Raw genomic sequence first — 16394 nt, forward strand, 5'->3', positions numbered from 1 at the left:
TGAACTATATTTACTTCAATGAAATATGAATTACTTCAGTGAACTATGAACATTATGAAGGAACAGATTTCCTACAATATGTATCGCTTTGTAAATTTTAGTAAAGATGTTAAAATCGAAGTAGGAGTAAATGTACATGAAAACCTAATATTGAATAAGGCAAGGATCTTCTGTACTTGAATTACTTTAATAGTCCATTGCATGTACAACATGAAATCATGCATTCTTGACATTCTGGTAAACGATGAGGAGAGTATAGTATCTTCAAACATTTACCCATTGACCAGTCTTTTGACACTGTTTAGTGCTATCTTTATAATGTTATGATGTACAGCTTCTAAAATTTGGGGTTCTATATTCAGGTTGAAATTCATTGAACAATATTGTAAGGTTTTTCTTCATTGATTTATACTTTGAAAGCTACTGAAATTACAGGGATACACAAAAGAATATTAAATTTAAGTTTTCCAATTTTGATGGCATCAATTGTATCACAGTAAAGATTGTATCTCCAAGGACAAGGACAATGATGAATAGGTGTATTCCTTTTTTGCACAGTTACTTTACAGCTTTTGAAGAGGGCCATGAGATTGGTTTTTTTTACCACATCTGCTGATTATCTCTACAGCTGTCACAAGGGTTTCAGTTTGATTTTTTCATTGTGTAGAGGGTGTCATGATAGTTAAGTTGTTAGAATGTTGGACTTTTTACTCCAGGGTTTGTGGATTTGATACCTGCCCAGGCAAGACTGGGTAGGCTGCCTGGGTGTGTTCTACAGAAAGGCACTTGGCATATCAAGTAAGCCAAACATTGTATGTACTTGTGATGACCTTACCTTCAAGTTGGTAGACAGAGGACAGAAATTCACTTAATTTGCTAACTAACAAAACAAAAACTAACATGAGATTTTATTAGATGATAATACTAGAGAAGAACCTTAAAAAGGATATTTTTTCTTCTAAAAATGTTTTTGCGTGCATTTTAAACAGTAAAATTGTGTATAAATTTTCAGTAACCCCTGTAAAGAGAAGACCAGAAAAAGATGTCCTGAGACAGGTTAAAAGTAAGTGCATGAACACACACACACATGATTAACACTGGTGTTTGGACCTCAGGGGCAATTATGCTTATGAGATTGCATGTTTTCTGTCATTGAAATCCATATGGGAGATTAGTATCTTGTATACTAATTTGGTAACACACTGAACATTAAAAAAATAGTTGTAGTAGTGGTATTAATCATATGATCTTTAGATTACTCTACTAAATAGAGGTTAGCCAAGGTACTACCTGTGGTTTTGGCATCAGCATTCACACAGGTAGAAGCATATTCCTATTGACAACCTGACTGAATATTAAGTGTTCATTTCATTTGAGAATAAATTACTGATTTGCTGAAATCAAACAGAAGCAAATTTAGTTTCTAATTCAATATATTTTTCATTAACATTAAAGGCAGTTACAATAAAACGTACTTGGGACCAGTTGATGTCCCAGCATATTCATTGTTCTTTTAACATTCAGTACAGAAAGTGCACAACATCACAGCCTATCCTGTGTTAGACTTCAGCTATTTGTATTTATTTTTCCAGGATTTCTGGTACTTTCTTACTCTTCTCTTGATCTTATTTTGATCACACTCTTTTTTCATCATTTTATTTCTGCCCTTTCAGCATAACCTTGCAAATACCTCGACATTTAAAGATTGGTCCATGTACGATGCATTAAATGCTTGTCAACATCATAATAGATTTTTAAAGAAATTATTCTGCATAATGATGGACTATACATTAAGTTGGCAAATGCCACCTTTTCCAATCGGTCAATACTAATCTGATCTCCACTGTCCTAGGTGAAGATCTGACAGCAGACACTTAGAGGTCATGTTCTTGTGACCTTATAGTAGCCAATGGAAATTCAGCTTTCAGACATTTGAAAAAGAATCAAATATTTTGGCACATAGTGTTTCTCTTCAGCAATACTGCTTAGTCTCCCAAACGTGAAGATATAAGAAATACTTTGATTGGCTGAGAAAATGAGCAATTATGGTAATTACATAGGTCACCAGACCATGACCCCTAAGTGGTTGCTGTCAGATCTTCAGGTAGGACAGTGGAGATTTGATTTTAATTAGACTGAGGCCAGTGTGACCAACTTTCAACACCATCCAACAAACGGTAATGTATATACAAATTCCTCCATGGCTTTTTTCTCTCATGCAAATCATGTTTTCTTTGCATTATATTTACCAGATAAATATTGTGTGCAGTTATTGATCAGTAACACACTTTACTGCTGTCATTGAATTTTTATCTTGATGGCTAAATCTCTTAACAGCAGCATCAATCAGTTCAATGACAATAATTTGCATAACATTAAAATGATACATTATGAATTCAGGTAGAAAATTGGCTAGTTTCATTTTTAGGATGTAAGTGTTAACGCTGTTAGTATATTACAATATACAGGATAAAGGTAAATTCTTCACAAAACTAACAAAAAAGAGACTTGAGATGATGGTTTGAATGACTATCACGATCGTGCCATGATCTCAAGAAAATAATGTGCCAAAGGATAAAACATGTCAATTTGGTCACTTTGAGACATTCATGGAGAAAACATGGAGAGCATGAATTATCAATGGATAGTTCTCCATGACACATATTCAAGACAAATAATATAATGCAAAGAACACTGATAAGCAGGTTGGCATGGAATTAACATAGAATTCTTGTATACTATGCAAGACCATAGAAAAATAGCATGGACAGAAAATTAAATAATGGTCCTGCATAACAGCATAGCAAAAACTGCCCCCCTGCCCTCCAAAGCAAAGCAAAACCCCCCCCCACCAAGGAAGCAGAAAATCAGACTTAATGATACTGTCATAGGGAACAAGTCAGTATAACATAATTCCAAAAATGCAGACTGCCATATCTTAAATTCTGGTAATGTTGGCATTGCCAAATCTGAGTTATGATTCAATCATTTGGTTTCTGGATTTTTGTCATGAAACATCTTTTTAATATAAAACAAGTTTTTTTCTGTCCAACAATAAATTACTTTCAGTGATTTCATTTAAGTATGAACAGCTGAATATTTGGTGCCAAATGATATTGTTTTAAATGAAATGATAGGAAATATTTTATTGTTGTATGCTGAAAAAGTCCTTGTTTATAAGCTTAAATATGTCTGCAGTGTGTGGTTGTGTCCCAATTTTTACTTTACACACACACACACACACACAAACAAAAGTTGTTTTATTTTTATTTTAGTTTTGATATGTTAGATTTGCACTGTATCAAAGTTAAAAGTTTTATTTAATTATTTTTTTGCTTTTTAAAAGTTTAAAATGTTTTTCTTGCTGTTGATAAAACTCATTAATGTCTGGGGAAATATAGTACCACCTTTGTTAAATTTGAATTGTGTTATTTATTTGAGACTTATTTTATAGTAAACTGTCAGTCAGAAAATAGCAATTTCTCCTTCAGATACATTCCCCAGTCACATTAGGTTAGGATATTATCCTGTAACCTTGCAAATCCAGCTATTTTGAAAGATGAAATTGATTTTTCCTGTCTATCTCATATAGAAAAAGAGCAATAACTCTTGTCATTATCTCATGCTGCCACTACAAGCTTTGTTACTGTATTGATAACATCATGCATTTTACCTCCGACAATCCAAGCCATCTTGGCGTTCAAACTGAACCATCCAACTTTAATTTTGGATTTATTGTGTTGGATAATAATCTTCTTGAATACATTAATTTACAATGCCTACAATAAATTTGAGTGACTTTGTCACTTTTATGGACTTCTTCTATTTAAGGCCATGTTACTCCACGCTATCATTGACCTTATGTTGTCATCAACAAGTAAACATAACACTATTTTCGCTTACTTCATTAGTAATAGGATTCATATTATCAAGTTAGTAACATGCTGAATTATTAATTTATGCTTTGTTTTTCTCTTCTTGAGCTATTTTAGTGAAAATGGCTGAAAAATTTCATAAAATAAGAAATATTAAAGCAAGAGAAGTCAACTATAACTCTTCTGTTGTATCTACTAAGTGTAAATCATCTATGACATGCAGTATGTGTAATACATGGACAGAGGAAGTCTGGGTTACAGTATTAGCACCTTAGCAACTGAATTGCTAATTCATGCTTTGTTTTCTCTTATTGTTTTGTTTCAGTGGAAATGTCAACTAGATACATGAAAGTTCAAAGCAATAATCCAGAAGGTATCAAAAAGGAAGGAAAGATGGAACAAGTCGAGGAATGATGATGTGGACATCCTCAGTATACATAAAAAGTCAACATCCGTTGCAAGTCTTGTGGGGGACACTGGGGTCCCCTCATCCTTAAGTTCGTCACCTGCATTTCAAATTCATTGGGGGAGTGTCCCCCCCCCCCAAATTTCAGACTGCCCAGTGGGTGCATGTCTGAGCATGGCCTTCAGGACTGTACGTCTGGACACATTAGGTTTGTACTGAAGCTGTTGGATCCATTTCATGATATAGCCTCGCCATCACCAGCCATCCAGCAGTCACCGACTGTCCAGTATTGGGACTATTTTGATAAAATGATCCTGCCAACTTATGGGGATCTTAGAGGCAGATTCATCAATTCTGCCATACCATAGGTGACATAAACTTAATATGATGGAGATTTCAGTGAGAAATCTGTATGTTCAGTCAGGCCCTTGGAGTGTCCGGCATCAAATAATCATTCAACCATCCCAGCATGCTGACTTTTTTGTTAAAATGGTTTGGCCAGTTAGGATTTGTTGGGATCTTAGTGACAGATCTGTCTGTTTGGCTGTACTATCGGCGACATACCCTTACTATGATGGAGATTTCAGTAAGAAATCTGTCCATCCATCCAATCCTTTGGAGCGGCCAGTACCACTGATAGCCAGACTGCCCTCTTTACTGCTAGCATTCAGGCCAACCGTATGCGAGACAAACCAGCTGGCTGTTCCAGCAATGCTGGAATTGATATGTTCTCCACCTATCCAGATGGGAGAGTTAAAAAAGGATGGAATTAAGTGAATGATTCGACATGATATGATTTATCCAGAGCTGCAAGTGTAATCAGGTCAGAACTTGACACATGGATGGAGCTCCTGCCAATATTCCATACTCAGATCTGGCCATGGAACAGACTGAATTTAGCTTTAAGGCCACAGTCAAGGAAATGTATAGCTTTTTGGCAATTTTAGAATGCCCTCCACCTCCTACCACTAGTCAAGACTATAAAGTTAAAGCACCGGTAGATTGCGACCAGGAGGAGAAGATGATGTCCTTTTGGCTCCTTCCCCATTTGCCTAAAATTAGGGAGATCAGTGACTGGCTATCATGCAGAAAGCCAAGTACCAGCAATGTTCTCAGTTCGCTGGGACAACATTCACGCCTTCATTACTGATCTCCAGGCCCTTGATATCAAAGAACAAAACAATCAATGGCAAAAGAATAGAAATTCACATGTCTGCTCCTCTATTTTATAGAGTGGACAATAAGGTGTTTCATGCTATTAGTCACTACATCTTCAAGGTTAGATATAAATGTCAATGAGTTGACTGCTTTAGCCAACTTATACATGATACGATGTGATGCATGTCTGCAGTCCAAGTCACTTATGTTTCAAGACAGTCAGCCCCTACCACTGTGGAGGGACAATAAGTGGACTAGGGACAAGGAACCTTTTCAGTAAAATGCAATATACATCAAGCCCAGTGCCAGGAGAAAACAGTCTAACCAAGCTAGGAGGCAAATATACAGAGGTAGCATAAAACCAAGTTTCTCTGCCTTCAAGCCTCCTTGATTAAAACCATCAACACAGCCTATCAGCTTTGCAGGTTTTGCCAGAGAAAATATGTAGGTAAGAAAGTTTCAATAATTATGTCCTTAATCATGTGTAGAAGTCACGGATCAATTGACCCTAGGCTGTGTTGCTGATGTAATTAGGAGAACAGGTTATTGATTGCATGGGGAATCCACCCATTATTCCCTAAAAGGATACTCGAGGTAGACATCAGGTGCCCAGCATTCCTTTGTGATATTACTTATTCCCTTAATGTAATATGGTTGTGGGAATGTATTTGAAGGATGTATCAAGTTTTTAAGTAGATTGTGTTTCTCTAAGAATACTTACCAAATCACATACTGAAAAACTCTCCCACCACCATGCCATGCAAGCATCCTCGTTAGCATATGCACAGCTAAAAAGGTAGTAATGCCTGGTGGTGTCAAGGGGAGGTAATGGAAAAGAGTACTTGCCCATTGGCTGTATGAGATAGAAAAAGGAGCAGGCTTCTATCCTACTGTAATGTGATTGAGTAAGTATTCTCGTAAAAACACAATTTAATTTTAAATTAGATGTCCATAAACTTACAGTTCACTTATACGCAGTTGATAAAAGCCAAAATCACCTGTAAGTGACTTATATGCAACTTATAAGTGAAGTGCTGGTGAAACACAGATCAGTATTGTTTCCACTTATACAGTACTTATACATACAGACATTTCAATTAATGCATTACATATGTAAAGTGTAAGTAACTTACAAGTGGTCTGCAAGTCCATTATAAATGAAACATATATCACTTGTGAGTCAGACTAGGTTATTTTCGTTCCAGACAGTATCATAGTCTACACTGATTCCTAGTGTAGTCACTATATGTCAACTCAGGGTTCACTAGCTCCATCTTAACAACTCGTTCCAATGATGTCACTTGAAAAATCGGTATCCAGTTGAGTTACAGATGTGTTACGTGATGATATTACAGCAATCAGAACAGACTTGTGTTACCTGCCAATAGCTGCAAGAGGCAAATACCTGATTCAGTATGTCATATCAATAAGGTCAGTGTTCAGCTTGGTTTCCATAGCTATTTTCCAGCATGCTAAACTTTGTTGAGAATCCTGCTGGAACTCATTATTGGTAGTCAGTCTCAAGTTTAGCAGTAATGGAGCAGCTAAACTTTCACTTATCTATTGTCATAGCTGTGTCCATTATTCTTGCTGTTGGCTTAATCACCCACCCATGGCATCACTTATCTAGGTTTCAAGGATCTTGACATGGACCACTGCTCCATCACTTCTGGCCTTGTCCAATGAAAACAGGATGGCTTGCCACTGTCTCCAAGGCTGCCAAGTAGGGATCAGCAATTGCATTTACTTCAGAGGAGAAGTATTGGGGTTAGTCAATTGTTCAAAGAGAGCTGTTGTTCACCTTCTTGGTCTGTTGGATGTTCACATGATAGAAAGTTTCTACTCGTAATTGATGTTTAACTATTTAACAAATTTTTACTGGAAAATTCCTTTGAATGGCAACTACTGGCTCAGTCAGGAACATCATAAAGCCTTATCATATTGACGTAAACTTCCAGGATGTATATCTTCACATCCCCCTCTTACTGTCTCACAGGACATTAAAATAACCATCTGTCATTACATATACCTTCATGACATCATACTCTGTGCAGGGGAATCATATCCTCTTGTTCAAATCATAAACTAACAAAGGAAAAACCAGCAGGAGATTTCATCTGGTGATAATAGGGGAACTGAATCTAGAAGATCAAATTAGATTTTGCCCCCACAAATATCGTATAGGTCTTTATACAATAAAATATTACTCACACTAAGAGAAAATGTGTCTGTTATATTTTCAGAAACTCCTATGAAGAGAAAATCAGATAGTAATGGTCCGAGACAGTTTAAAAGTAAGTTTGCTTAAACACACGCACACACATATACTTAACACACACGCACATTTTAATACACCATTCAATATATATTTAATTGGCTCCACAGACCCCAGGTGCAGTTGAGAATATGCAGTGGCCAGTTTTTGGTCACTAAATACCTAAAGTTTGATTAGTACCAGCAATATTGGATAACCCGTTGGACATTAAGACATAATTTTTAATATTATTGTTATTATTATTGTTATTATTATTGTTGTTGTTATTATTATTATTATTATTATGATTATTGTACTTTTACAAAACTTCTTAGGGATATTATAATACCTTCCATATGTCTGTTCATTACGTCTACTAAACCCCTGTGTGGGAGTTATTGAAACTTTTCCATTTTTCAGTCATAATGGTTATTATTTTTGAAAGAAGAGTCATTGAAGTCTTACACAGCAGGGTTCTCTTTGTGGTGGTCCAAAGTGAAGTGTATACAACTTATAATGATATTTTCTGACCAAATTTTATTAGATTGAACTATATGCTACAATTTTAGACCCCTTTCACAATATGCATTTTGAATGAGTTGCTGTTCCTGATGATTGCTAAAAGTTCAAAACGAGGCCATCACTACTGGGTCAATGTTTACAGTGACCAAGAAGTGGAGATCAGTGTGAAATTACAGTGTGACCCTGCTATAACATGGTGGTTGGGCAGGAATTGTGCTGGGCTTCGCCAGTGTCGCAAATTGCAATTTGTTTCCTTGTTGGCGACAAAAAGATATACTATCCGGTGATTATTTTTTGGTTACAACAATTTGGGCTGTTAAAAACAGTATATACAATAGTGGGTTTGGAATGAAGAAATTGAAAGTCACCATGACAGGAAGCCGCAAACATGGATATAAAATACACTGGAATTTATTGTTACATAAACACGTTATTTGTTCATATTGACCAACCACACTAACAGCACTATCATTATCTGCTTGTGCTGATGTCTGGCCTTATTAATTTAATATAACCCAAATAGTCATTATACCTGACTCCACCTCTGAAGGCGGGAATGGGAATGACTACAGTTAACCAGACAACAGCAATATTTTTTTTATTATACCAGGAAAAGAATAATTTGGGTGCAACATCATAGAAAAGTGATTACCTTTGATGCACCGATTATTCTGTATATATATACTAAGCAAATGAAAATTCGTTCTCTCTCAGTCCGCATTCTGCAATTATTTGATATTGCAGCAATAACAAATGAGCATTTGTTTTGTCCTTCAAAGAGGGCCTTTATAGGTGCCTTCAGTAACACCTGCACCTTCACAAAAAGCAAGCCGATGACAAGTCACCTCTTAAATATTTCACTTGTATGTGAAATTTCAATTATTTTCAGCCCCCACCCCCTGAACCTTTTTAAACATCAGATTTTGATGACAATATAACCTTGGTCCAAAGGATGTCAAGACAAAATAAATTGTACTGTATTATGAAAATGGTGACATCTTTAGAAAATTGTCAACAAAATATTGAGATTGGTGATTTTTTGGTGACAACATTTTTAAAGCCATCACCAACCCTGGTTTGGGCCCATAGAACCCGACTGTGTTATAGACTGAACCGTGTTTGAATGAAGGTAAACTTGTCTGAAAATATTGACAACTTGCATTTGTGTAGTACAATCCATAATCCCTTAAGTACTGTACATTGATATAATAAACCAATGAATTTGAGTATAGATCACATGTTATAAAATTCATGTATGACTCACATCCCATTAAAAAACACAACACATATAAAACATTGGTAGTCCTTATTTTGATCTATACCAATTGTCACTTAACAGTTTATACAGCTGTCACAAGTATCACATGGGTATAGTTGTTTACCTGCTGCGTTACATGTACAGTAAAACCTGTTATGAGAGACCGCCCCTTCTGCCAACCAAAAGCGGTCTCTCAAGACAGGTGGTCTCCCATAAGAGGTGTGTGAAAATGGACCGGTTTCCAGGGTCAATAGTTAGCATTGTTGAAGACAAAAAAATACACATACTCACTGTACATGTATCTTATCCTTTATTCATACATCTTGTTAAATATTGCATGCATTCCTTTCAAAATAAATTTATATAAGAAATATATACATCTTTCAAACAACGTAATCAAATTTATATTTGAACATCGCATGAATATGTACATATATTAGTACATGTACATGCATGTGATTTTTGAAATGAACCAAGGTAATATTTATTTATCATATCCTTAAGGTAACCTCACATGGCTATACATTTTAGAGTTGTTTCAAATGTAACAAAAACTGCACAGTTAGCTATGATGTATATATCTTATTCTATGCACTTAATCACGTTTGTTAAAGAAATCCATTATACTTCTTTGTTGACATTTTCTACTCCGCTGTTTGGTCTGAATATTTATCTCCATTTCTGAGCAAAGAAGCAAAGGTTTGGGATTGCTGTGTTGTAAAGTATATTTTTTAATCTCCTTTAAATGTTCTGTGACTGTAGAACATGAAATAACCTGAGGCAGAATTTCATCAACAGATGACTCATTGTCACTATCACTGTCCGCAGTTGGAAAAGTACCCGCATTACCTCTCTGAAGAATATCCTTATCCAGTCTGGTCCTTCTTTTAATTACATTAACTCTTTCTTCCAGTGTTGGAATTTTTTTATATTTTTTTTGGTCTGAGGTTCTGCCATTGTTATTAGTGTTGACTACCAGATATATTTCGGTTTTGATCAGGTTTTGGGGAAATGTGGAATAAACATATATTGTGTACAAATGAATGAAACCAGGACATAATTAACTCATCAAGAAACAATACATTTATTTTGAGACAGAGTTTAAATCATCAGCGTTATAGCTCGCTAAACGAAGGTTGCAACCATCTGCACCTGGGTTAACACATGGTGGCTTGTTGAAACACTGTAACAAAAGAAATATAAAAAACAAGAATCTGGAAATGATTCTTACTTACTAATATTAAATCAAGGAGCTCTTTCACACACACCCCAGGCATTACAGATTAACCGGAAAGACAAACGATGTACTCAACCCTACACTGAAGCCCTTTCAAAAGATTTCTCACTGGGACATTAGGACTTGTGTGGGTTTTCACAAAGATAAAAAAATATACAAACCTAAATTGACTGCGTATGTCCATCATTACTCCCTTTGATGAAGAAATGGTTAATTTTACTGGCTATTCGCATGACTTGGCACTACAGTGACAGTTAGTGACATGTCTGCTTTACTGCAGGTTACAAATGATACCATATGCAGGACTTGTAAATTCCACAAAACTGGTAGCTAGCCAGTTTTTAAAAAAAATACCTTATTAGAACTATCTTTACTATTTATGCGGTCTTTGTTACAAAGGATTAAATGATGGTTAGTGGTGTTCATCTCGCTACATGGTTGTTCAACTGTAGTGTTATTTAATGTGCATTTTGTTTGCATACTACATGTATCCTGAGCTCTTGTGTTTACAAAGGATTGTCACGGTCAGTGGTGTCAATCTTTTTTTGCAATGCTGTCGTTCATAGCAGTGTTGAAATGCATATTTTGCCAAGACATCACAGTAGCTGGTCACGTTCAGCAGGTGGATGCTCATAACAGAATGTTTATGTAATAAATTTGATCCGTGCATTACGATTGTGGTCGGAGAAGACAGGTGGTCGCTCATAGTGGAGGTTGCTCATAACAGTTTTTACTATACTTAAACTGGCCTAGATTTTGGTCAACTGGAGAGAGCTATCACCTTGCTGAGGCTACCTAGGGTATGAGGCTATTCATAGGGAAACGAAAACATGTGAACAAATTAAAAAGTTTAACAAACATCTCTGCAAGATATCCCATCTTCAATTAATTTGATGGCCAGATGTCTATAATTTCAAAAAATTGGAAATTTAATTTGCATTTTATGTGCTGTTGGTAGTGACCAGAAGCATACGTTTTGTTTCCTGCAAAATGAAACTTTCACGACATAATAAACATATTTCAGTCACTTTGGGAAATGCATTGTGGCAGCAATATCAAATAATTGTAGAACATTATTGAATCTGAATTTTTTGTTTCATTTGCTTAGAATTTATACAGAATGATGAGTGCTTCAAAGTTATTTAGTTTTCTTTGGAGTTTGAGCAAAACCATTTTTTGTGTGTACATTTTAAAAACAAAGGAATCAGCTGTCGTTTGGTCAATTGTAGCAATTACTGTACATGCCTTCAAAAGAGAGTTGATTGTAGTCCAGGTAGCTTTATTGGATAGATCAACAAGTCTATCTCCCTTTTTCTGTTTTTTTGTTTCTTGTGCTTTTATTATGTATATATATATATATGACATTTCTTGTAGTGGAGTGATGCTGCCATCAATGCATGCGTCAAAAATTTAAAACAAAAGCCAACAGGTATTCTGTTCTGACAGGGGTTACCACAGAAAATGTGAGTGTTCTGAAGGATTTAATCCTGTGAGTGAAAAGAAGAGGAATTTTACTTACCATCCACATGCAAAGGTCAGACTGAAGTAAATGCAGTGTGACCCCGCTGTAACACGGTAGTTGGGAGCCATAGAACCCGACCGTGTTATAGACCGAACCATGTTATAAACAACCAGGTCAGTTTGCTGAAGAAAATGATGCATGTACCCGAAAATATTTGCAGGGGAGAGGGGGTAGGTAATAAATGTGGGCGGTAAATTACATGCTTCATCGGCACAGTTACCATCTTGAATCAATGCATATTAAATGAGAAATACACCTGTATTGAAAACAGAGAAGGCATATATAATAGTTTACTTTATTTTTGAGAACCACGAATTATTACATATACATGAATACTGTTTATATATACATGTCTAATGTATAGCATGAATAGAGTATCAACACCATGTACTCACCTGCGAATCTCATCACATACAATGAATCCACAGTTTTACTTACCATCCACATACAAATATCAGTCAGTGTAAATATATTAATTCCTAGCAAGTGACTGAAAATCTGACAAAAGATAGATTATGAGATAATCCCTCGTACGGTTGATCTCCATTACCAGAAATGTCAACAACCAAAAAGCGGATATCTCACATCTTACAGTACTCATGCTAGATGTAATGATAAGTGGATTATGATATAACAATGCACTGTTTAGATGGTTTGTCAATATGACAAAGAATTTATTTAACCAGAGCAATTTATATCAATTTTGCGACTTCCTTTCATGGGGCCTCTGAATTTCTCCACTCCAAACCAATGGTTGTATATACAGGTTTAAACAGCCAACAATGTCACCAATGAAAAAGATCACCAGATGGTATATTTTGCAGCCAATAAGGAAAAGAAATCCATGTTTACATGTTATTTTTGGTACTTTTAAGAAGAAAAAAGTTTTTCATGTATGAGAAAAATACATAAAATTTCAGGAGCCATGCCATGATCATCTTTTATTATTCATATGCAATCTCTATCCCAAAATGATAATAAATGAGAAAAATACGTTAAATTTTGGGAGCCACACCACAACATGTTATATCCGAATTTGTGTTATAACGGTGCATGCAATAGCGGGGTCACATTCTATATTAACTCATTTGGCCCCAGCACTGTTTTCAGTATCTCTGCTGATATGCCTCAGAAGCACAAAGCCGTGTCTCGCTGCTTGTGCCCCATAGTTTTTACCTGTTTAAAAACATCGTGCACATGCATTCACTCTTACCTTAATTTCTCTTCTTATATCCAAACAAAATCCACGAATTTTTCACCATTTATTTTAAATGAATTTGTTGACACATTGATTTAATTTTTTCCCTATTTGTCGAAGTTTTTCACAACTTATTTATCCAGTACATGTATTTACAAACTTGTGTGCAACGTTTATCCGCAAGAACTCCGTCATCATCGCTGACAGAATCATCATTTTCGGATGATTCAGTCTCAGAAACTTCTACGTCCAAAGCTAAATCTCACAAAATATTCAACTGCTGAACATATCTTTCCTCAGCTTGCTCAATATTTTCGAGATCAAACCCGAGAAACTCCACATTTTTGCTCTCATCAAAAATCACTCTTCCGTCTGCCATCATTTACGTTTTTTCATGAACAGAACACGTGTAGTTAAACCGCTCTCAAACTTTAGCCTTTTGCTTCGGAACAATTCAAATTTCCACAAATGAAAGTAAAATCATTTCTGATTGGTTTAATAGTTGTTTCGTTCTTGGAATAAACCATTTCTAACCAATCAGAGACGTTGTATCTAACACACATTCATCACGCCTGGAGACGGGATCGGCCATTGAATGCAGTAAACAATTCACGACTTAAGGCGGGATCGGCCAATGAATGCAGAAACCGGATCACGCCTATAGATGGGATCGGGGCCGAATGAGTTAATTACTAGTGAGTGGCTGACAGTCTGACACTCGTTTGTCCAAAACCTCCATTATGAGATAGTGTCTCATCTGGTTGATCTGGGCTACCAGAAATGTCCACACACAAAAAATGGAGATCTCACAGCATACAGTACTCGGGCTAGATGTTAGAATACCAATAAATAAATTACAGTTCATTTTATATCAGGTTTGCAGGTTCCTTTCATGGCGCCTCAGAATTTCATTACTCTAAACCCAAGGTTGTATATACAAATTTAAACAGCCAACAATATCACAAAAAACTTGCCAGATGGTATATTTTTGTTGTCAGTAAGGAAAATAAGTCGCAATCTGTGACATTAGCAAAGCAAGCGTGATACCTGAATAAATCTTTTACACGTTATTTTTCAAACTTTAATGAAGAAAAACCTTATCTGTGGACATGAAAAGTACATGCATATGAAATTGCATGAGCACACCATGTTTGTCTTGTATTAGAGTTCATACACGATCTTTTCCCCAAAAATGATAATAAACTTTTTATGTTACTTTTTGTATATTTAAGAAATTTTTTTTTTCATATATGAGAAAAATACTTGTTTGTGAAATTTGGGGAACCATGCCAAAATCATGTTGTATCCAGATTCATTTTATAATAGTGTAGTTGCAAGCGTTTTATCAGTAATTTCAGTTGTGTTCACATTTATTACTAATTACCATATCTAAAAGGGTGTACTGTCAGCTTCTTAAAAGTCTGAAAATAAGGTGTAACTTGACTTGTCCGTTGTGTATAATATCAGTATTTGTACGTGAATAGATATGACTTGAGTAAAAAAAAGGTCCAAAGCATGGGAGAGAACAGGCTTGATCAGCTATGTGCTTAGATGTAAACGAAAGAAAATACGACATTGAAAGTATTTTGTCTGATTGTCATTTCTTTACAATCCCAATACATGGTGTTGCAGAATAGAGACCGAGTGGGTTTTTGGACTAAATGAATAAGACAAATACATTGTGAGAAAGATGGAAATTTATGAAATGAATTAAAAAGTAAAAAAATATATGATGTAAAAATATAATGATTCTCTCACGCTCTCAGCATATGATTAACTCAAATCACTCTACACAACATTCACACATTGAAAATAAACCAAAAATATGAAATCAATATGAAGTACAGATCCAAGATACCTCATGGACTGCAAATATGCTTCAAACAGTATTTTACACTACAAGAGAGATTCACATAATCTGGAATATGAACCCCTATTAAGATTCAAAATGATCTTATGAACACAACTAAGATTCAGAATAATCTTATGAACATAAAAATGAAATTGGAACAATAATTGAACCAAACGTATGCTTCTAGACCCCTTGTACAGTCGCACGATTCCTTAGGTTGGCCCACACTCTTAGCCGCCGCTCGTATCCTTTATGGATCCACCACAGTCATACGTATACACGTACAGACAGCATACAGCACCCTTTTGAATTTGCTACGTCTACGTCCGTGGTACAGACATACGTACATACATATGTATCGACAGCATGCAGCCTTAAATACTCTGAAAACTCCAGATTGCTCTAAACAACTTTAGACAGCTTCAGACAGCTCTAGTCATATTCACAGTCACAATCACAGTGACAGTCACAATCAGCTACAATAAAACTAAATTGGTCATAATAATAGTTTCTGTAAAATCTCTAGATGTGTGATAATACTTTAACCTCTAATGGTGACTTGTAATTCAAAGTTTAAATCTGTGTTGTAATAAATGCATTATTACACGATAAGACATTACAAACCGAATAAGCTTCACATATCAAGTGAAATGTAAATTTAACACTTACCCCTATGGCTGGAGAACAATGGAGAGCGTACACTCCTTGACGTGATCCAAAACGACCAGTGTCAGTTTTAGAAATTGATCTTACTTAAATCCAGAGGAGAGTGAGCAAAAGTCAGGGTAAAATACCCGTGCATATCATGTTATTAATGTTCCTTCGTCACAAGTAATTTCTGTCAAGGTACATGTTAATAAGGTCGCTTACCTGGAAAAACACATATTCACCCTAGATAATGTACCCATGTACAACGAGAAATAGATCGTTCTAAGGCAAAACCAAGTTAATTTTTTTTGTGCCTAATTCTGTGACACATGGGCTGAACAATAAAAAGCTGAAGGACGATTGGTATATCTGATTATTTAAAGGGACAGGATTGTCATGATGGTTTTAACCTGAAGCCAGCTGTAGTTGTTTGTAATGAATGTTTCACTGAATATGACATTATT

The 16394-nt window shown here is 35.6% G+C and overlaps 1 protein-coding gene across 1 annotated transcript in view; it reads left to right on the plus strand.

The window, feature by feature from the left end:
* LOC149777902 (uncharacterized) overlaps window positions 1-16394 on the plus strand; it is a 122370-nt gene that overhangs the window by 38554 nt on the left and 67422 nt on the right. The window contains exons 7-8 of the mRNA XM_089938996.1: window positions 1013-1063; window positions 7683-7733. Of these exons, the coding sequence (XP_089795122.1) occupies window positions 1013-1063; window positions 7683-7733 (102 nt within the window). The remainder of the gene's footprint in view (window positions 1-1012; window positions 1064-7682; window positions 7734-16394) is intronic.

Source organism: Sinohyriopsis cumingii, chromosome 17, assembly GCF_028554795.1.
Source record: "Sinohyriopsis cumingii isolate HCF-2022 chromosome 17, ASM2855479v2, whole genome shotgun sequence".
Lineage (NCBI taxonomy): Eukaryota > Metazoa > Mollusca > Bivalvia > Unionida > Unionidae > Sinohyriopsis > Sinohyriopsis cumingii.